This window comes from Dama dama, chromosome 6 (genome assembly GCF_033118175.1).
Source record: "Dama dama isolate Ldn47 chromosome 6, ASM3311817v1, whole genome shotgun sequence".
NCBI classification, from domain to species: Eukaryota; Metazoa; Chordata; class Mammalia; order Artiodactyla; family Cervidae; genus Dama; species Dama dama.
Genome location: NC_083686.1, coordinates 38,318,387 through 38,339,731, shown reverse-complemented (window position 1 = coordinate 38,339,731; position 21,345 = coordinate 38,318,387). Strand labels below are relative to the sequence as shown.

The following is a 21,345-nucleotide window of genomic DNA, read 5'->3' as shown; positions in this document are numbered from 1 at the left end:
TGTTGTAAACAGTATATCCATTTGAAGAGCTGCCTGCTTATTATTTCCTTTCACAACTTTCACCTGGCTAATTTGCAACACATCTTTTAAGGAAGATTAATTCCTTCTGTTATTGTCTCTCAAAGGAAGAACATAATATGACAAGGAAAGGAAGGAAGACTATGTTCCGGTTATTAAAAGCATAAGAATATGACCTAAGAATACTTTTTATGTCAAATATAACATTGCAGAGCTAAAGTCCATTATGAATGCTCTCACCTATGAGTGAGAAAAAAGTAGGAACTTTTCAGTATACAATTAGCTATGTTTGACTATACTAAAATGAAATCTTGCTGCTAAACTGTCATAGACAAACTATGATGGACACTGAAGAATAAAGAAACAGAATGAAGAGTGAAGAAACTTCTCCTATGAGAAGCATGCTATGTCTACAGTTTACTCTAGGATGCATAATTTTTTTTTTTTTTAAGTGATAGGTATCAGCCCTCATTTTTATTTTCACTTCTCAAATCCTGCTATAAACTGATACTGTATTTCTTTTTTTTTTTTCTTTTCTTTTTTCATTATTTATTTATTTATTTTTATTATTATTAGTTGGAGGCTAATTACTTCACAACATTTCAGTGGGTTTTGTCATACACTGATATGAATCAGCCATAGATTTACACGTATTCCCCATCCCGATGCCCCCTCCCACCTCCCTCTCCACCCGATTCCTCTGGGTCTTCCCAGTGCACCAGGCCCGAGCACTTGTCTCATGCATAGGATGCATAATTAATACAACATATTTTTCTTTCTAGTAGGAAAAAAAGTACGAGATAGTTTTATGTATATCACCTTTATTATGGTATCCTTAATTATTCTACCTCTACATTTCTTCCAATTCTGTCTGACATCATTGATTTAGGTCAGAAGCTGGCTCCTGTCTTTACAGGTGGCCTGCACGTGCCTTGTGAGTCTGGGATGTCACACTGCCCTAAAATGCATGTAAAAAGAAAGGCTCTTGTCGCAAAAGAGATCTTAAATAGGCAGCTTTGAGAAGAGATTCTTTAGCGAAATCACTAAAATACTTTTGTTCAAGTTAAGTTATTGTTAGTTATTAATACTAACCTTTCAAAGGTTTTGGTTATTGTTGTTGAAATCACATATTTTTCTTGCAGGCAGGAAATCATTTTTTTTTTTTTAATATCTGGTAAGTATAATTTAGTGGATAAAGCACTACTGGCATTTAGAAAGTAATCGGGATAACTGAGATACTATTCCTCAATTGATGGATTTATTCAATAAGAGTTTGCTCTTGAAAGACACTGATTAGCACTTAGGTTCCTGTGTCAGAGGCCTGGCATTGGATCCTGAGTCTGCTTCTTGCTATTAATTTATGTTATCTTCATCTAGTTTCTTTGTCTGAATCCTGAAATAACAACGCTGCCATTTTACAATGGTAATGTGACGATTGTGTGAGTTGTCGCTGTTGTTCACACGCTAAGTCGTGTCTGACTCTTTACGGCGCCGTGGGCTGGAGCAAGCGAGACTCCTCTGTCCCCCAGTGACTCTGGACTTTGCTTACATTCACGTCCGTTGAGTTAATGATGCTATCTATTATATGAATAGTATATGTAAATTATCTTAAACAATAGATCATCTAGTAATTAGTAAGCCCACAGATGATATTAGTTATCCTCATTATTTTCATCATCATCACCTTCTTGTTTGCTGGAGAGCATAGCATAGAGGTGAAGAGTGCAAGCCCAGAAGTTCAAATAGCAGCTCTACCAATTGCTAATAATGTGAACTCTGAACTCACCTGTATAACACTGACAACATTCTCATCAGGGTTGTGGTGAGGATTAAATAAAATAATCTAGATAAAGTATTCAACAAATAGCCTGATATAGGGTAAGTGTTAAATGTTTTAAAAATTTTTTAAATTCATTTGTTTCAATATCATTAAGGAGAAATTCAACAGAAATTACAAAATGTTTCTTAGTAATTGATTGTAGAAGAAACATTTTGCCATGTACAATCATTTCGGTAGATAGTGAGACTTACAATGGACTCTATCATAGAAAGATAATAAGTAGCATCTAAGGGGGATTTTGTCTGTTTACCCAGAAGTACTTTGCTGTCTGTAAGATTTGCCCCTTCTCTTTTGTGCATGTCATCAAATAAGGCATATCAAGTTCATATTTGGAACTATTTGCCTGTGATTTTAAAAGTATATCAGTCCCAGAATTTTTTGACAAGCAGTTATAACAAGACATTAAGATAGACCCTTATAATCCCTGAGTGAGTGATATAGCATTTTAGTCCTTCAAGAACTTCTAAGTACAGTTGATCCTTGAATAACTTGGGGATTAATCTGAGTATAACTATGGTTTGCCCTCTGTATCCACTGATTCAACCAACCATGGACCATGGAGTACTAGAATATTTACTATTGAAATGTATCTGTGTATAAGTCATCTTGCATAGTTCAAACTCACATTATTTAATGGTCAGCTGTGCTTCCAGAAGAAGGATAGAAGGTTAAAATACCAAGAGCCAGGAGGATAGTAAATGAGACAGTATATGTGAAATTAAATACAATAGATATTAGCAAACTGTGGCCAAGGGATAAATATCCAGTGGGTTGTCTACATACTGGCCCATGAGCTAAGAATATCTTTTTATATTTTTAAACAGTTGTTTCATAAAAAAGGGACAAAGGCAACAAGTGTGTGACAAAGCTTACAGGTGGCTCAGAAAACCTAAATCACTAACTGGCTACTTCTAAAAAGTTCGCCAATCATTGGACTGGGACATTACAGAATACCATTCTTCATAAACTCTGTTGGAATTATACACATATTCAATACAGACCTAGAAAATAATTATCGATAGTGCTTATGGAGGAATAACCTAGAACACGGAGTTTGACTTAACTGAGATATATTGTGTGAGGCATCCCAGGTAGGGGCTACAGAGTGAGTAAAAGGTGAAAAATAAATATAGGTGTGAAGTATATTGAAAAATAAATATAGGTGTGAAGTATATGAAGAAAAATGATTTAAAAAAATACTGTGACAAAATAGTAAAACACAAAATGAGAATAATATCATAAAGAACACATTTTTGGAAGTTTAAAGCAATGAAACTAAAGACCTGAAATTTGTTCAGATGAATTGGTATTATTAGCATGTTAACTTTATCAAATTCCAAAATCTAAATGAGTAAGGATCTTAAATATACTTTTCAAGAAATTCATATGACATGAATAAGACATTTTTGGTATATATTTTCTACTAATTAATTCTGGATCTAACTTTGTTTTTATTTATACTTATATTTTCATAATTCTGTTATTAATCATGTTCTTATTAACCATGCTATTCCCAAATAAAAAATGTTTCCTACTCTTTGGCTACTGAATCTAGTCCAGGTAGGTTGGGATATTTGGAAGAGTCATACCAAGTAACGATTATGTGGCAGCTCTTCAGATCCCTAAGCTATTTCTCAAAATGTTATTTTCTTTTTTCCTTATTGAATGTCATTGTGAGTTTTGTTGTCTTATTCCCTTGCACCAAGTGATTATACAAATTTTCAATTCCAAGAATAAGTCACAAGATCTTAAGAACTCCAGTGGAAACTGAAAGAATTATATTTAGACAAAAGTAAAGTAATTTGACTTCCTTCAGCTTTTTTTTTTTTTTTTTTTGCATCAATAAGATTATGACAAATAGATTCAAAGGATTAGATCTGATAGGCAGAGTGCCTGAAGAACTATGGATGGAGGTTTATGACATTGTATAGGAAGCAGTGATCAAGACCATGCCCCAAAAAAAGAAATGCAAAAAGGCAAAATGGTTGACTGAGGAGGCCGTACAAATAGCTGAGAAAAGAACAAAAGAGAAAGGCAAAGGAGAAAAGGAAAGATACACCCATTTGAATGCAAAATTCCAAAGAATAGCAAGGAGAGATTAGAAAACCTTCCTCAGTGATCAATACAAAGAAATAGAGGAAAACAATAGAATGGGAAAGACTAGAGATGTCTTCAAGAAGATTAGAGATACTAAGGGAACATCTCATGCAAAGATGGGCACAATAAAGGACAGAAACGGTATGGACTTAACAGAAGCAGAAGGTATTAAGAAGAGGTGGCAAGAATACACAGAACTATACAAAAAAATCTTCATGACCAAGATAACCACTATGGTGTGATCACTCACCTAGGTCAGACCTCCTGTAGTGTGAAGTCAAGTGGGCCTTAGGAAGCATCACTACGAACAAAGATAGTGGAGGTGATGGAATTCCAGCTGAGCTATATCAAATCCTAAAAGATAATGCTGTGAAAGTGCTTCACTCAATATACCAGCAAATTTGGAAAACTCAGCACTGGCCACAGGACTGAAAAAAGTCAGTTTTCATTCCAATCCCAAAGAAAGGCAATGCCAAAGGAAGCTCAAACTATCACACAGTTGCACTGATCTCACACGCTAACAAAGTAATGCTCAAAATTCTCCAAGACAGGCTTCAACAATACGTGAACTAAGAATTTCCAGATGTTCAAGTTGGATTTAGAAAAGGCAGAGGAACCAGAGATCAAATTGTCAACATTGTTGAATCATCAGAAAAGCAAGAGAGTTCCAGAAAAACTTCTACTTCTGCTTTATTGACAATGCCAAGGCCTTTGACTGTGTGGATCACAACAAACTCTGGAAAATTCTCAAAGAGATGGGCATACTACACCACCTTACCTGCCTCCTGAGAAATCTGTATGCAGGTCTGGAAGGAACAGTTAGAACCAGACATAGAACAATGGACTGGTTCCAAATTGGGGAAGGAGTAGGTCAAGGCTGTATATTGTTACCCTGCTTATTTAACTTCTATGCAGAGTACATCATGCAGATTGCTGGACTGGATGAAGCTAGGAGAAATATCAGGTACCTCAGATATGCAAATGACACCACTCTTATGGCAGAAAGTGAAGATGAACTAAAGAGCCTCTTGCTGAAAGTGAAAGAGGAGAGTGAAAAACCTGGCTTAAAACTCAGCATTCAAAAAACAAAGATGGTGGCATCCAGTCCCATCACACCATGGAAAATAGATGGAAAAACAAGGGAAACAGTGACAGACTTTATTTTCTTGGGCTCCAAAGTCATTGCAGATGGTGACTGCAGCCTTGAAATTAAAAGATGTTTGCTCCTTGGAAGAAAAGCTATGACCAACCTAGACAGCATATTAAAAAGCAAAGACATTGCATTGTCGACAAATGTCCACTAATCAAAGCTCTGTTTTGTCCAGTAGTCATGTATGGATGTGAGAGTTGGACTATAAAGAAAGCTGAGTGCCAAAAAATTGATGCTTTTGAACTGTGATGTTGGAGAAGACGATTGAGAGTTCCTTGAACTGCAAGAAGATCTAACCAGTCAGTCCTAAAGGAAATCAGTCCTGAATATTCCTTGGAAGGACTGATGCTGGAACTGAAACTCCAATATATTTTGCCACCTGATGCTAAGAACTGATTCATTGGAAAAGACCCTGATGCTGGGAAAGATTGAAGGCAGGAAGTGAAGGGGAAGACAGAGGATGAGATGGTTGGATGGCATCACCGACTCGATGGATATGAGTTTGAGCAAGCTCTAGGACTTGGTGGTGGACAGGGAGGCCTAGCATGCTTCAGTCCATGGGGTCGCAAAGAGTCAGACATGACTGAGCAACTGAACTGAACTGAAGATTATGATAGCCATGTTTCCCCTTACAATGCATAATGTTAAGTGACTCAAAAAGAAAATCACGTTTCTTATTAATTTCTTTTAATTCTATTGAGTTAAAAAGTAAACTGAGTTGAGACTGATATATTAATTCTCTGGCTTCCTTTTTCTAATTTATACAATTTTTACTGAGACTAGATAATCATAAAAAAAAAAGAAAAAAAAACTTTCAGCTGTAGAACCCAAGGAGAATTCATTGTAAGTTTTTACTAACTGTCTGAGATTAGATTTAGATTCACTTTGAAATATGTTTTATTTTTAAATATGCAGAGCTGGAGCCATAGAACCTAGTAATAGGCGTCAATCAAAAATATCTTTCTCAAGAGCAAATGGATGACATTTTTCTTAGGAAATTTGATCGCAGTCATACTGTGATGCCTTGTGTTTATAACTCCAGTCTCTCGCAACAGTTCCCCCTTTCTCTGCTGTTCACTTCTCTTCTTTTTTTTTATTTTATCTTTCTATATCAGTTCTTTTGAAGACATTTAGAAAGAACTTATCATTGCTAAAAAAGTATTTTGAAAAATCACCAGTTATTGGATTGTAAGCTTCCCTAAGGCAGAAATCAGTACCTCCTTTGTAACATGTCCATAAAAGTACAACCAAGTTCATCTTCTTGAGGATTCAATTAAATGATCTTCTGAATAATTATTCACATAGTATATTTTCAGTTAATTGTTAGGTATTTTGATTGTTATTACTGATTTCTGTATTCACATCTCTGAGAGCCTTGCACTTAGCAGATACTTTTAGTGGATCTAATATATAAATATGGATGTACAGTCGAAGACATTCTGAGGGTACTCTGCCTTTTTTAACAACTCTAATTGCCACATGGTTGTTACATAGTGTGGCAAATCATTATGATAAGGGTACATCCTTGATGAACCAAATGTGATGTTGACTTTACTGTTACCAATAATAACTTTGAAAATTATTATTTTTTACTAGAAGTTATTACCAATGGAGTCATGAAAGAATCAACCAGTAGCACCATATTATTGAAAGCATCTAAATTAACAGTTTGAAGGATTTTACAGATCCATCAATGGAATAGAGAGTTAATACAAATTTAAAGACAGTCTCAGTTTCTGTGGCATCTACAGATATTGTATTTAAGTGCTTAAATTATAATGTGGCTAGTGAAGGGATTTTATGAATTATTGATATTTTCAGTCTACATACTCCAGGATGAAATTCATTAGGAGGTGATAGTTTAGGAAACACATTATATAAAGCCACTGTAATACAAGCTGATTGAGCAGCACTTTTATTCACTGGTGCATGGGTATCATTTAAAAACACAGTTTAGATGCTGAGCTTCAGAGATTACCCTTGTCTTTCATTAAAAAAGTATTAGCACTTTATTTATGGAAAGAGACAGATGTCTGTCAGAATTTTTGATACGCAGTATACCAAAAATTAATGAACATCACAGATCTTTTTATTTCTGTTTACTGAAGTGCTTTTGTATTTTCTTGGTGGATGTGAAATGCATGAGGAGAGAATTTTCTCTGCTTCAGAATAATAATTAATAGGACACGAGTTACTCAGCACTGGTTTGTTTCTGGTGATAAGAAATATCTTGTTTCCTTGGCCAAGAAATGAGGAAGCCATTTCTTTTTCTATTATTTTATCTTCTCCAGAGAGATACATTACATCACCATTCTGAAGCCTGATAGCACTGGAAACTATGGCATTCAGTTCCTTCCTTTGAAAATACCACAGTACAATTCATCATTGCATGGTGGTGGGAGAAATATTAATTGAGCTCTTTCTGTGTGCTGGGTATTGAAGATGCAGTGATGAATAAGACCAGAACTTGGTTTTGAATTTGAAGTCTACTACTACTTAATAAAAGAGCCACATATTTTTGTTCCTGTTTTGTCATTTGAAAAATTAAGATAATGAGAATATCTACCTCATAAGTTTGTTGTGAGATGATTCAATTAGTATATATGCAATATTGGCATATGGTACATGCTTAATTGTTGTTCAGTCACTCAGTTATGCCTGACTCTTTGCAATCCCATGGGCTGCAGCATGCCAGGCCTGCTATTTCCTGGAGTTTGCTCAAACTCATGTCCATTGACTTGGCAATGCCATCTAACCATCTCATCCCCTCCTCTTCTTGCCTTCAATCTTTCCCAGGATCAGATTCTTTTCCAAAGAGTCAGCACTTCGCATCAAGTGGCCAAAGTATTGGGGCTTCAACTTTAGCATCAGTCCTTCCAATGAATATTCGGGGTTGATTTATTTTAGGATTGACTGGTTTGATTAACATGCTTGATAAATGTTGGCTTTTATAGCAGACACAGTGCCTGCCCTTAGGGAGATTCTATTTGTGTTATTTATTTCCTCTACACCCCTGCTTGGCTTTGATGACAGAAAGGAAATGGAGAGCAACAACGCAATAGTGTTTCATTAAGTTTAAATGTTGTGAGAACCAGTATATATTAGACAAGTGCTAGGACTCTGCCACCTACCAATGTTGACCTTGGTTAAGCTTTTAAACCTTTTAAGTTTTGGTTGACTTTTGTGTCTAATATGGTAGTAACTAGGACCATGTTGCCGGAGAAGGAAATGGCACCCCACTCCAGTACTCTTCCCTGGAAAACCCCATGGATGGAGGAGCCTGGTAGGCAGCAGCCCATGGGGTCAGTAAGAGTCGGACTCAACTGAGCGACTTCACTTTCACTTTTCACTTTCATGCATTGGAGAAGGAAATGGTAACCCACCCCAGTATTCTTGCCTGGAGAATCCCAGGGACGGGGGAGCTTGGTGGGCTGCCTTCTATGGGGTCGCACAGAATCGGACACGACTGAAGTGATGCAGCAGCAGGACCATGTCACACTGTCATTTAAAGAATAAAAGCAAGTGATTCATATCAAAATACTTTGTTAACTTCAATTTGATAGCTTAGTCAGGTCCAACTCTTTGTCACCCCATGGACTGCAGCACGCCAGGCTTCCCTCTCCATCACCAATTCCCAGGTCTACCCAAACCCATGTCCATTGAGTTGGTGATGCCATCCAACCATCTCATCCTCTGTAAACCCCTTCTCCTCCTGCCTTCAAACTTTCCCAGCATCAAGCTCTTTTCCAGTGAGTCAGCCCTTTGCATCAGGTGGCCAAAGTATTGGAGTTCAGCTTTAAAATCAGTCCTTCCAATGAACACCCAGGACTGATCTCCTTTAGGATGGACTGGTTGGATCTCCTGGTAGTCCAAGGGGCTCTCAAGAGTCTTCTCCAACACCACAGTTCAAAAGCATCAATTCTTCTGTGCTCAGCTTTCTTTATAGTCCAACTCTCACATCCATACATGACCACTGGAAAAACCATAGTGTTGACTAGATGGACCTTTGTTGACAAAGGAATGTCTCTGCTTTTTAATATGGTGTCTAAGTTGGTCATAACTTTCCTTCCAAGGAGTAAGAGTCTTTTAATTTCATGGCTGCAATCACCATCTGCAGTGATTTTGGAGCCCAAGAAAATAAAGCTGACACTGCTTCCACTGTTTCCCCATCTATTTGCCATGAAGTGATGGGACTGGATGCCATGATCTTAGTTTTCTGAATGTTGAGCTTTAAGCCAACTTTTCCACTCTGCTCTTTCACTTTCATCAAGAGGCTCTTTAGTTCTTCATTTTCTGCCATAAGGGTGGTGTCATCTGCATATCTGAGGTTATTGATATTTCTCCTGGCAATCTTAATTCCAGCTTGTGCTTCCTCCAGCCCAGCGTTTCTCAGGATGTACTCTGCATATAAGTTAAATAAGCAGGGTGACAACATACAGCCTTGACCTACTCCTTTTCCTATTTGGAACCAGTCTGTTGTTCCATGTCCAGTTCTAACTGTTGCTTCCTGACCTGCATACAGGTTTCTCAGGAGGCAGGTCAGGTGGTCTGGTAGTCCCATCTCTTTCAGAATTTTCCACAGTTTATTGTGACCCACACAGTCAAAGGCTTTGGCAAAGTCAATAAAGCAGAAATAGATGTTTTTCTGGAACTCTCTTGCTTTTTTGATGATCCAGCGAATGTTGGCAATTTGATCTCTGGTTCCTCTGCCTTTTCTAAATCCAGCTTGAACATCTGGAAGTTCACGGTTCACATATTGCTGAAGCCTGGCTTGAAGAATTTTGAGCATTACTTTACTAGTGTGTGAGATGAGTGCAATTGTGTGGTAGTTTGAGCATTCTGTGGCATTGCCTTTCTTTGGGATTGGAATGAAAACTGAGCTTTTCTAGTCCTGTGGCCACTGCTGAGTTTTCCACATTTGCTGGCATATTGAGTACAGCACTTTCACAGCATCATCTTTTAGGATTTGAAATAGCTCAACTGGAATTCCATCACCTCCACTATCTTTGTTCATAGTGATACTTCCTAAGGCCCACTTGACTTCATACTACAGGAGGTCTGGCTCTAGGTGAGTGATCACACCATCATGATTATCTGGGTCATGAAGATCTTTTTTGTATAGTTCTTTTCTGTATTCTAGCCACCTGTTCTTAATATCCTCTGCTTCTGTTAGGTCCTTACCATTTCTATCCTTTATCGAACTCATGTTTGCATGAAATGTTCCCTTGGTGTATCTAATTTTCTTGAAGATATGTCTTAGTCTTTTCCATTTTATTGTTTTCCTCTATTTCTTTGCACTGTTCACTGAGGAAGGCTTTCTTATCTCTCCTTGCTATTCTTTGGAACTCTGCATTCAAATGGGTATATCTTTCTTTTTCTCCTTTGCTTTTTGCGTCTCTTCTTTTCACCGCTATTTGTAAGGCCTCCTCAGACAGCCATTTTCCTTTTTTACGTTTCTTTTTCTTGGGGATGGCCTTGCTCCCTGTCTCCTATACAGTGTCACAATCCTCTGTCCATAGTTCATCAGGCACTCTGTCTGTCAGATCTAGTCCCTTAAATCTATTTCTCACTTCCACTGTATAATCGTAAGGGATTTGATTTAGGTCATACCTGAATGGTCTAGAGGTTTTCTCCACTTTCTTCAATTTAAGTCTGAATTTGGCAATAAGGAGTTCATGATCTGAGCCACAGTCAGCTCCCAGTCTTGTTTTTGCTGAGTTGTTTTTGCTGTCCTGTGAAAAGTGTACCCAAATGCATTTTAATAATCTAAGCCAAATGTAACCAAGAAAAGAGATAGTTTCAAAATACTACTACATTTCAATAATGAAAATATTTGTTTATAATTGTTTAATATTTTATAACTATCTTATTCTCTTCATAAATGTCATTTCTATGTATTAGATTAGATGCATTATTGCATAACATTCTGCTCATTTAGAATGTTTAAATTTTAGATAGAAAATGGGTTGTATGACTTGCAGAGAAAAGAAATTTTCAGCTACATTAGCATTAAATACAATTTCATAGTTCTCAGTTATGGCAATTTAGTTCTAACAATTTTTGGCATGCGACAATTTTATTTCTCTGTAATTTGTAACACTATTTGAAAAAAGTTGGCAATGCATGCATATGCTCTCTCATCCATACGTTTTCTAATTAAAGAACACAATCCCAAATATTGCATATGGTACAGATATGAACAGAACTAATATAGAACTAATAACATCTTATTTTTTCTAAGCAATAACATGACTGTATTATATTTTATGAATTGTTGTGGAATGAAGGGGAAATCTGCTAGTCTTTTTTCTTTCTCTTTCTTCCTTTTATTCAGAATGGGGTTACCCTTAATTTGAATTTGCCCTGTAGCTAACCACAGGATGTAGCTTGTGACATTAAGTTTGACAAAGGACAACAAGAAAAATACTTTAAGGCAGTATATAAACATATTTATGGAGGTTGCATGAATTAAAAAAGTAGTTTGGGTATTAAAATTGAAGGCAGAAAAGTAGAGAAACTACTTCCAAGAAGGTTTGGAAATGAACAGCAATAGCTAAAGTGTCAGAATTCAGGATATTGGATCAGCGTAACAGACAAAAGGTCCTGAAGAAGACCTAGCAGGGTTGTCATCATACAATTCATTTATTCATGATCCCATAACAGAGAGAATAAAGGGAGTATTTTCCACTTGTGTTTCTAGATTGTCATAGACTGCTTTATAGTGACAAATTTCTCTTGCCATTATAACCTCAAGACCATGCTTTTTTTTTTTTTTTTTTCTTTTCCTTTTTTCCTCTGGTTTTACATTTAATGAGTTGAAGACGCAAATTGCTTATAAATTTTACTTTCCTCCCCATCCTTTAAAATTTTCAAAGACATCATACAGATATGCATCCCATGTGTGATTCTATATAGGAAATCCAGATTCTTCTTTGACCTTTTTTTCTTCTTATCACATGCTTTAAATATCTGCAAAACAGAATTAATTATCTCTATGTGGATTGTGTATTAATTCAGCAGTTGTTCATTGAATATACATTACGTGCCAGGCATTGTGAACTTGTGAAAGATTCAGGGGTAAGCATGGTTTTTATATGCAGGCAGTTTGTTTGCATATATTTCTCAGGTGAGGGAAGCATCTAGAATCAGAATTAGATGATGAACAGTAACTGGAGAATCCTAAATGTTACTTAGCTTTTCAGTGACAAATTATGTTTGCCATACTAGTTTTTGTTATGGGAATATGATTTGTATGTACTTATTTCAACTTAAATTATAGGATTATTTTACTTTAGTCTTAGAAATGGCAAGTAAATGATGAATGAGGTACAGCCAGTCATGACATAAGCAACACCATAATAATTTTCTGTGAAATAGAATTGCCTAATAAATCTTAATTTTAAGTCACAAGCAGTGCCAGAGGCACACTACTTGGGCTACAGTTTATGACAGTTTCTTCAAATTAAACCAGGACCAGAGAATTAGAAGTTAAACTTTACCTAATGACTGTTGAGAAAATAAAAGTAAAATTTATTTGAAAAATAAATATCTCCATTAAACTTTAAGGTAGTAGTTATAAATTGTAACAAATACCTTATTAATACTTTTTGCCACATATCCATCTTGCTCATTAAGCATTTGTTGGAGAGAGAAATACTAGTCACCAAGAAGTTAGGGTAATTGCACACAAAAATAAGATGAATTTTATATGGAATAAAACTAAAGTTGTATGATTGTACATTTTATGTTGTATAATATAAACAGCTTCATGTATAATCCAAAGTATATATATCTAGAATTATTCCAAAGAATGAAATTAGTTCTGTTAATCCCCTGGTAGAATAGTCCTTGACAAATATTATCTTCAGTGTAAGACCCCACTCTCAGCCTCCACTATCATTGTGAAATGAGCCTCCAGTACAGACTTTCTGAGACTATTGATTAATTTTTAAAGCTCTTACTTTCATTTCTTCTAGTTGTCAGTCTGAGCTCAGGTGTGTTAGTAATCTAATCATAGCAAGAAGTTCATCTCTTAGGTAAAGTAGTTAAGTGAACTATATTGAAGTATACAGTCCAGTAAATACTACATTTACTTGATATAGGTTTAATTAATGATGATGATAAGTAAAAAATAATATGAGTATCATAGAATTTTTTTTTAAAGTCCTAAAAATACTGTTAAAAATAAGATTTGTAAATTAAAGACATATCTTAAAAAGGATTTACAACTTCCTAAACATACGTTTTCATATATAACATTTTTGTCTTCTAACACATGTGATTTTGAGCTTTCAGTAAAGTCAAGGAGAGAAATGAGTGTGATTTTGCTGGTAATTGAAGACATGAGCTTAGGTCAAAGCACAAAATCTTACCTGGAAGTAAATATCCAAAAAAATATTTCTCCTTTGTTTTAAAATTTTCCTAGAGTTTTATTTATTGTACATAGTAGCTCAGTTTATCCCTTCCACTGAAATTATCTTAGATTTATATCACTTGGAACCTATTATTTTTTCTTTTTAATGTTTGTATTATGAGCCCATTCTTTCTTGAGTCTTTCCCGGGTTTTTTCCCCATTGATCCTTTTTTGTTTGTTTGTTTCCTTGTTGTGATCTCGGCAAATTCTCCCTAATGAGACCAATATTAATTAGAAAAAGAAGATGTCGCTTGATGAGTTTCATGAATATGTTACAGTTTCCCAGAATTTTCCTCTACTTGTCATAATTGATACCTTAAAATAATAATGGAAGCTAATTTGAAAGATACATAACCATAACATGTTTGAGAATCTCAATTTATTCTTATAAGAGTTTGTTGAAAGACTTGCTTTAGAATTTCAGAAAAGCCCAGAGCAGGTGGCTCATTATTTGTATCAACCTTTGGATATATATTTTCCTGAAGATAGTATTTTTCCACAGTAATATAAAATATTGATGAGTGGGAGGAAGAAAAGCTTCTTCAGTAAGGATTCTAAATATAGTTATTCAGGATGACAGCATTTCCCTTTAATGGGTCACCTCACAAGGTACATTTCTCATTAACTATAGAAAATATTAGGCCCTAAGAGATTAGTTACAAAGTAGTTTCTTCCAAAGAGATCAATTCTTGAGATGGGTAAAAAGCAAGACTATTTTGTTAAGTTGTGGTATAAACAATAATTAATAAATGAGACTATCCACACTATCTGAAAGCTTTCTGTGTATAATTACCAACCTATCTTTCAAATAGAAAATCCTTGTGTTATTATTATGAGTATTGTATTTCCTGTGTCTATAGTTTGGAATGATATGTTAATTCAATCTTAGCTTGATTAACTTTTGCCTTATTTTTTTTCAAGCTTGTACTGTATTTTTAAGCTTATAATGTGGTTGTTTCTTAAAAAATAATTTTATAGAGGAATGGGTTCTTTTAAGAAAAACATAATGTTCAATAAATCAAGTTTGAGTGCAATAAATTATTTACTTTCAGTTTGCAAGAGGTGAATAAAAAGTGCTTGGCCAATATCGTACCATTAATCTATTCTCTTTTCTCCTTTCTCTCTTTACTTCTCTCTCTCCAATAGAAGTGGAACAAAAAGGTAATTAAATACCTTTCATAAATTATATACTATTTATAGGCTAAGTTATTTAACAGTTTAACATCTAGTTAAAATAATTGTTATTAATTTTTATCTATTTTCTGAAAATTTATTTACTACTTCTGCTGCTCAACTTCACTTTAATCTGTTGTACTGACCAGTGCCGGTTTGGTTATTTTTATCCTAAAACAGTTTAATACTGTAAAGTTTTCAACCATGCATTTTATTCCTCTTTATTTTTAAATGAGTAGTTAGAAATCCAGTAGATTCTGACGCATAATGACTGCTTCAGATTTGTTTTTATTTTCTATACTAGATGATTTTCCATAGCTCTGGAGCGATTCCCTGTTCTTTTGATTTTTATCTATTAAGGGAAAAGGGGAGATGGTTTTCTGAAATACATTAAAATAAATTGCTTTTGTAAGCAAGGGCTGATTATTAACTAACATAAAGTTTATATACAATTTTGACAATAATACCTGTCCATCCTTTATAATTATAGACATCATATTGTGTGTGTGCTAAGTCACTTCAGTCGTGTCTGATTCTTTGTGACCCTATGGACTGTAGCCCGCCAGGCTCCTCTGTGCATGAGATTCTCCAGGCAAGAAGATGGAATGAGTTGCCATTTCCTCCTCCAGGGGATCTTCCTGACCCAGGGATTGAACCTGAGTCACTTATGTTTCCCACATTGGTTGGTGGGTTCTTTACCACCAGCATCACCTGGGAAGCCCAGACATTATACTAGAGTCCTGAAAAATTCTTCCAATAATGAATTTTATTATTAAGTATAATTTGATGATGGCCCTCTATCCTGGCTATGGAAGATTTTGACAGTTAAATTTCCCCCTAAATGTCTCATTTTCCCAAAATTGAAACTGGACATTTTAACAATGTACTTTTGTTTTTAATAACCTGCAAACCCTAGTTGAGTTTCATCTTAGATTTTCTCTTAGATGTAGGTTTAAAATTGCTGTTAAAGAGCTAATCACTAATATCAAGAGAATAATACTTTAATCATTAAAATACGGGTCAACCTCCAAATTTCTTGTGATTTCCTAATTTCCCTTCCCAACATACTTCTAATCATTTCAAACATAACAGTGGACTGCATGATTATTTTTCAGTGTGTTTGCTCTGCAAAAATATTGGAGCAGTGTTTCCCATAGCAGGTTCAAGAGAAAATTACATCCCATCAGGCTCTGTAGAAAGGGTTCTGTGATCAAATTAATTTGTGGAAATTTGCTCACACTCCCCTCTTCTACCTTGAAGAGTCACTAATGTACCTCAGCACTTAGAATCTTGATATTATTTTAGTTAGATATTTCTTAAGCGTATGTGGCTAGGAATCCCTGTTTTTGTGGGGTTTTGTTTTTTTTTTTTCTGTGTATTATCTATCTAAACCATATAAATAGGTATTTCAAGGACCTCCTTTTGGGAAACATTGCTTTTTAGCCCCATTGTTACAGATGAATCAGTCAAGCTTTCCTTACCACCACTCACATGATGTGCTACTGAATCATATTAAAAATAAAATGAATCAGACAATTCCTGCCCATTTTCAGTCTGAAGTATGAGCAGCAAAATATTGTAGCAAGTAATCTTGTTTTTTTAATGTTCTTCTCATGTAACAGTAAAAGGTACATGTTTTTAAGTTCCAATTCTACTGTATTTAACAGGACATTTTTAACTGATTAAAATCTAGATCTTGGGTTCTTCTCTGTAACTTTTCACCTTTTCTTCTTCCCTTATTTCTTCTTTCCTTTCTTTTTCTTCCTTTCTCTTTTTCCTTCCAGTATTCATCCATCACTCATTTTTAATTGTGTGAGTTGCATGCTCTGTGTGTGCTGTAGCAGCTTTAAGGGCTTATTTTCTGTAAGATTCAGTGGCCTGTATCACAAAGTTTTTCTTTTCCCTTATTATGTATTTTAATTACTATTGTATTTTCATTTGCTTCTTAATGATAAGTATAGAGTAGTTACTAGCATCAGAGTGAAAACAATAGTTTTAAATAACTTTCAAATAAGATATATGAAACCATCACATGTAAATGTTTATATTTGTTATATGTTTATAGAATACACAGACATAAGTCACGTCTATATAGATAGCATATCCAAAATTATTGCAACACTCTTGCAAAGGTAAAATGCAAAGAAAAGCACAGCCACTCATGAAAAGGCCAAATTTCATCAGCAAATCAAATCAGAATGATTCTAAAGAAATGTCAAAATTAATGTGGAAAAATACGTTCTCCGAAGAATACAGCAAAATAATTAAGTGGTGGTGGGTATTTCTTATTAGAGTTGAATTCCAGTTGGTGAAAAGTAAGAACATATGACAAAATATGTAAATTAATATATTTATTATTTTGACTCTTTCCCAATTGACAGTTTTTCTTTGTCCTGGACTACTAAAAGGAGTATACCAGAGTGAACATTTGTTTGAATCCGACCACCAGTCTGGGGCATGGTGCAAAGACCCTCTGCAGGCTTCTGACAAGATTTATTATATGCCCTGGACCCCCTACAGAACTGATACCCTGACTGAGTACTCATCCAAGGATGACTTCATTGCTGGAAGGCCAACTACCACCTACAAGCTCCCTCACAGGGTGGATGGCACGGGATTTGTAGTGTATGATGGAGCTTTGTTCTTCAATAAAGAGCGCACCAGAAACATAGTGAAGTTTGATTTGCGGACTAGGATAAAGAGTGGAGAAGCCATCATAGCAAATGCCAATTACCATGATACCTCCCCTTACCGTTGGGGAGGCAAGTCTGACATAGACTTGGCAGTGGACGAGAATGGGCTATGGGTAATCTATGCAACAGAACAAAACAATGGTAAAATTGTCATTAGTCAATTGAACCCTTACACCCTACGGATTGAAGGGACGTGGGATACTGCATATGATAAAAGGTCAGCTTCCAATGCATTCATGATATGTGGAATTCTGTATGTGGTCAAATCTGTCTATGAGGATGATGACAATGAGGCCACGGGAAATAAGATTGACTACATTTACAACACTGACCAAAGTAAGGACAGTTTGGTGGATGTACCCTTTCCTAATTCATACCAGTACATAGCAGCTGTGGATTACAACCCCAGGGACAACCTTCTTTATGTATGGAATAACTATCACGTCGTGAAATATTCTTTGGATTTTGGACCTCTGGATAGTAGATCGGGTAAGTTTGACTTTTGATGGTACTTTAAAGGGAACTATTTACAGCTTGAACTTAGTAAGTTTATTGTATATTTTGATTAGACTTCTTTCTCCTGGTTTTTCTTCTGGCCTGTGTTTTGAAAGTTCTTCATTTTCTTTTTAGCTAAAAAATGTTGCTGTTAATCACTGTAAAAAAAAAAAAATTTTATAGGCATGAGAATCCAACTCTTCCTTCTTTGTGCAGCTAGTCTCCAACTTTCATCCCTTCTTTGAAGGGCATTTTCATTGTCAGCTAGTTAGTTTGTGTGTCTGTGTGTGTAGTGAACTATACAAAACCTTTGCAAAAATAGAATGCCATCCCACCTAATTAATTGTGACATGCCCTACAAAGTGCCCTCTACTTGAAAATGCCAAAGGGTTGGCTTGATATAATTTTTTAGGAGCTCTATACCAATATATTCAACTCACTGAGCGCATGCATCATATATGACCACCCCTACTGGGAATATTGTCAGTTTGTTCATATGTATAAGTGTATCTAATTGATATATACAGAAAAAGGTTCATAACTGATACAGATAAAAGAATAGATCTCAATTGTTAAAGAAAAAACAGTACAAAACTCAGCTAATAAAAAAAAAGACATTTCAACTCCCTTTCTTTATTTTATTTATTTATTTTTTTTACAACTCCCTTTCTTTAAAAGTATCTTTTTCTTCTCTAGGAAATACTGATTACTTTTAATATTGTTTGAAGATAGTCATGAATTGATCCATCTTTTACATTTTTAGTTGCATAACTGAGCAGATCTATCATAGTTTAGAAGTTAAATTATTTTAACTAGCAATTTTATTGTTCAGTTCAGTTCAGTCTCTCAGTGTGTCCGACTCTTTGTGACCCCATGGACTGCAGAACGCCAGGCTTCCCTGATCATCACCAGCTCTCAGAGCTTGCTCAAACTCATGTCCATTGAGTCGGTAATGGCATCCAACCATCTCATCCTCTGTCTTCCCCTTCTGCTCCTGCCTTCAATCTTTCCCAGCATCAGGGCCTTTTACTATGAGTCAGTTCTTCACATCAGATGGCCAAAGTATTGGAGTTTCAGCTTCAACATCAGTCCTTCCAATGAATAGTCAGGACTGATTTCCTTTAGGACAGACTGGTGTGATCTCCTTGCAGTCTAAGAGACTCTCAAGAGTCTTCTCCAACACCACAGTTCAAAACCATCAATTCTTCGGTGCTCAGCTTTCTTTGTAGTCCAACTCTCACATCCATACATGACTACTGGAAAAACCATAGCTTTGACTAGATGGACATTTGTTGGCAAAGTAATGTCGCTGCTTTTTAATATGCTGTCTATGTTGGTCATAGCTTTTCTTCCAAGGAGCAAGCATCTTTTAATTTCATGACTGTAGTCACCATCTGCAGTGATTTTGGAGCCCCCAAAAATAAAGTTTCTCACTGTTTTCATTGTTTCCCCATCCATTTCCTTGAATTAATGGAAACAGTGATAATATTGTTCCTTCTGATAAAATATAATGGAAAATTAAGATATAAGAGTCTGAATTTTGATAGTGACATAGCAATTCAAAGTTCATTTTTTTCCCATTCTTACAAGTTATTGTTTCTTATTTTCTGCATTGTTTTTACCATGCTTTTACTAGCATGTCATTTTGCTTTACTAACTTACTTCATTATATACATATCATCTTATACAATTAGAGTCTAAGTGCCATATAGCTAGTAATCTTGCTTTACTTATCTTTTTATTATTTTTCACCTGAACATTATTTCTGCCTTCTTAGATCCTAGTGTAATATATAGCATAAAGATAATAAAGACTCAATAATTCTTTGCTGAATGAATGAATGGATAAAAGCATGAATGGATGCCTTTCTATTTCTCACTATGATAGAATGTCAAATTGGGTGGCATTTTCTCTAATGACTGAGAAGCTTCTACAAGAGTGAGAGCTGTTCTTTCCATGACCAGCATGTTGATATATGTTGAATTGCTTTTCATAGAAGAAAAACCCTAATATTCAATAGCAGCAAAAGTAACTTCTCATTATTAGTCCTGAAAAATCTCCTAGACCTAGCTAACCTCTGTACAGGTAAGGTTTCTTAAACCTTAACTGAAACCTAATTTCAGTTAAAAAGCTAAGCATCTGAAATATTCTGGGAAGACAGTTCTTTCAGATCTGTGATATTCTTGAGTATTTTGCCAGTGGAAACTCTATTGTTGAGTGGTTCTTAGCCTTTTTTGACTTTTAATTATAACCAAAGTAATATCTAATTGCCTTAGAAAAAATGATACATAGTAACATAGTCATCTTTTAATGTTAGTGAAATAAGGGCAGTGATATACCTTATTTTTATTTATTGGTAAAATCATGCATTATTTTTTAGACTAATAGATAAGTTTAAATTAATTAGCATTCCAGATTTTGACTCAGTGGACTGAAGCAAATTCTTAACTTACTTTTTGTAAATTATCCTTAAAGATGATACTATAGCCCCATGTATTTAGAGACTTGTCAAAAATATTTCTGGCATACATTAATAAAATTATATTTTTATCCCATACATGTATCCCTATGCATGATAATTCATTGTAATCATGGACATGGGAAAATTATACCACTCGCTTAATACTTATTGTGTTTGCTTATAGAAGTTAGATTATGAGCCATCTTGCCCACTTGTAATAGTTATCATATTTGTTAAAAGGATATTATTAAAGTGGCAAATACTGAGAAATGAAAAAGCTCAGCTTTTGAAACAAATCACTAACTTAATCCAGGAAATTCAGTTTTCATTCTTTTTAAATGGCAGTGAAATTGCTTCTGTTTTCCAAAAAGTGAGACTTCAACTGTATTAAACTTGTATATGTAATGACAAGAAAAATGACCAGTTTTCATGTATGAATGCTCAAATTAAAAAGCTAGAACTTTGGTATGTTACTACAGTGGAGAGGTAGAAAGAAAAAGTAGAGAATAAGAATATGTACATTTTATGCATCAATATGAGAATTTCAACTAGTATCAATGTTCAAAAACAGTTTCAACTGAGGATTTTTCTTTAGTATACATTACACTGACAGTTTTCAAAGAAATTTCCTTTTGATTTGTTTTTATGGACATTTTTGTGTCTGTGTATGGAACCAACTTACTATAAATATTTAGGGTCAAAAAAACTACTCTGTAAATTAAAATATCTGGGTATTGGAAGTTGAGACAAATATGTTCCCCTGATGTATAAAAATCCCCAGGTGAAACATCCATGGAGGTAGCATACTGCTTCTGAACATGAGTCTAGGAGCCAAAGGACTTGGGTTTTAATTCTGCCTCTAGTGCTTGTTTGACTGTGGGCCTGTTGCTCTTAGTTACCTCAACTATAAAATGTAAAATAATAATAATAATACCTGTGTCCAAAGATTGAGCTTCCCTGGTGGTTCATTCATGAAGAATTTGCCTGCAGTGCAGGAGAACTGAG

General features: G+C 35.1%; 1 protein-coding gene across 1 annotated transcript in view; it reads left to right on the top strand.

The window, feature by feature from the left end:
• The window catches only part of ADGRL3 (adhesion G protein-coupled receptor L3), a 927,638-nt gene that overhangs the window by 606,338 nt on the left and 299,955 nt on the right, over nt 1-21,345 (top strand). The window contains exon 7 of the mRNA XM_061145874.1: nt 17,073-17,873. Within this exon, the coding sequence (XP_061001857.1) occupies nt 17,073-17,873 (801 nt within the window). The remainder of the gene's footprint in view (nt 1-17,072; nt 17,874-21,345) is intronic.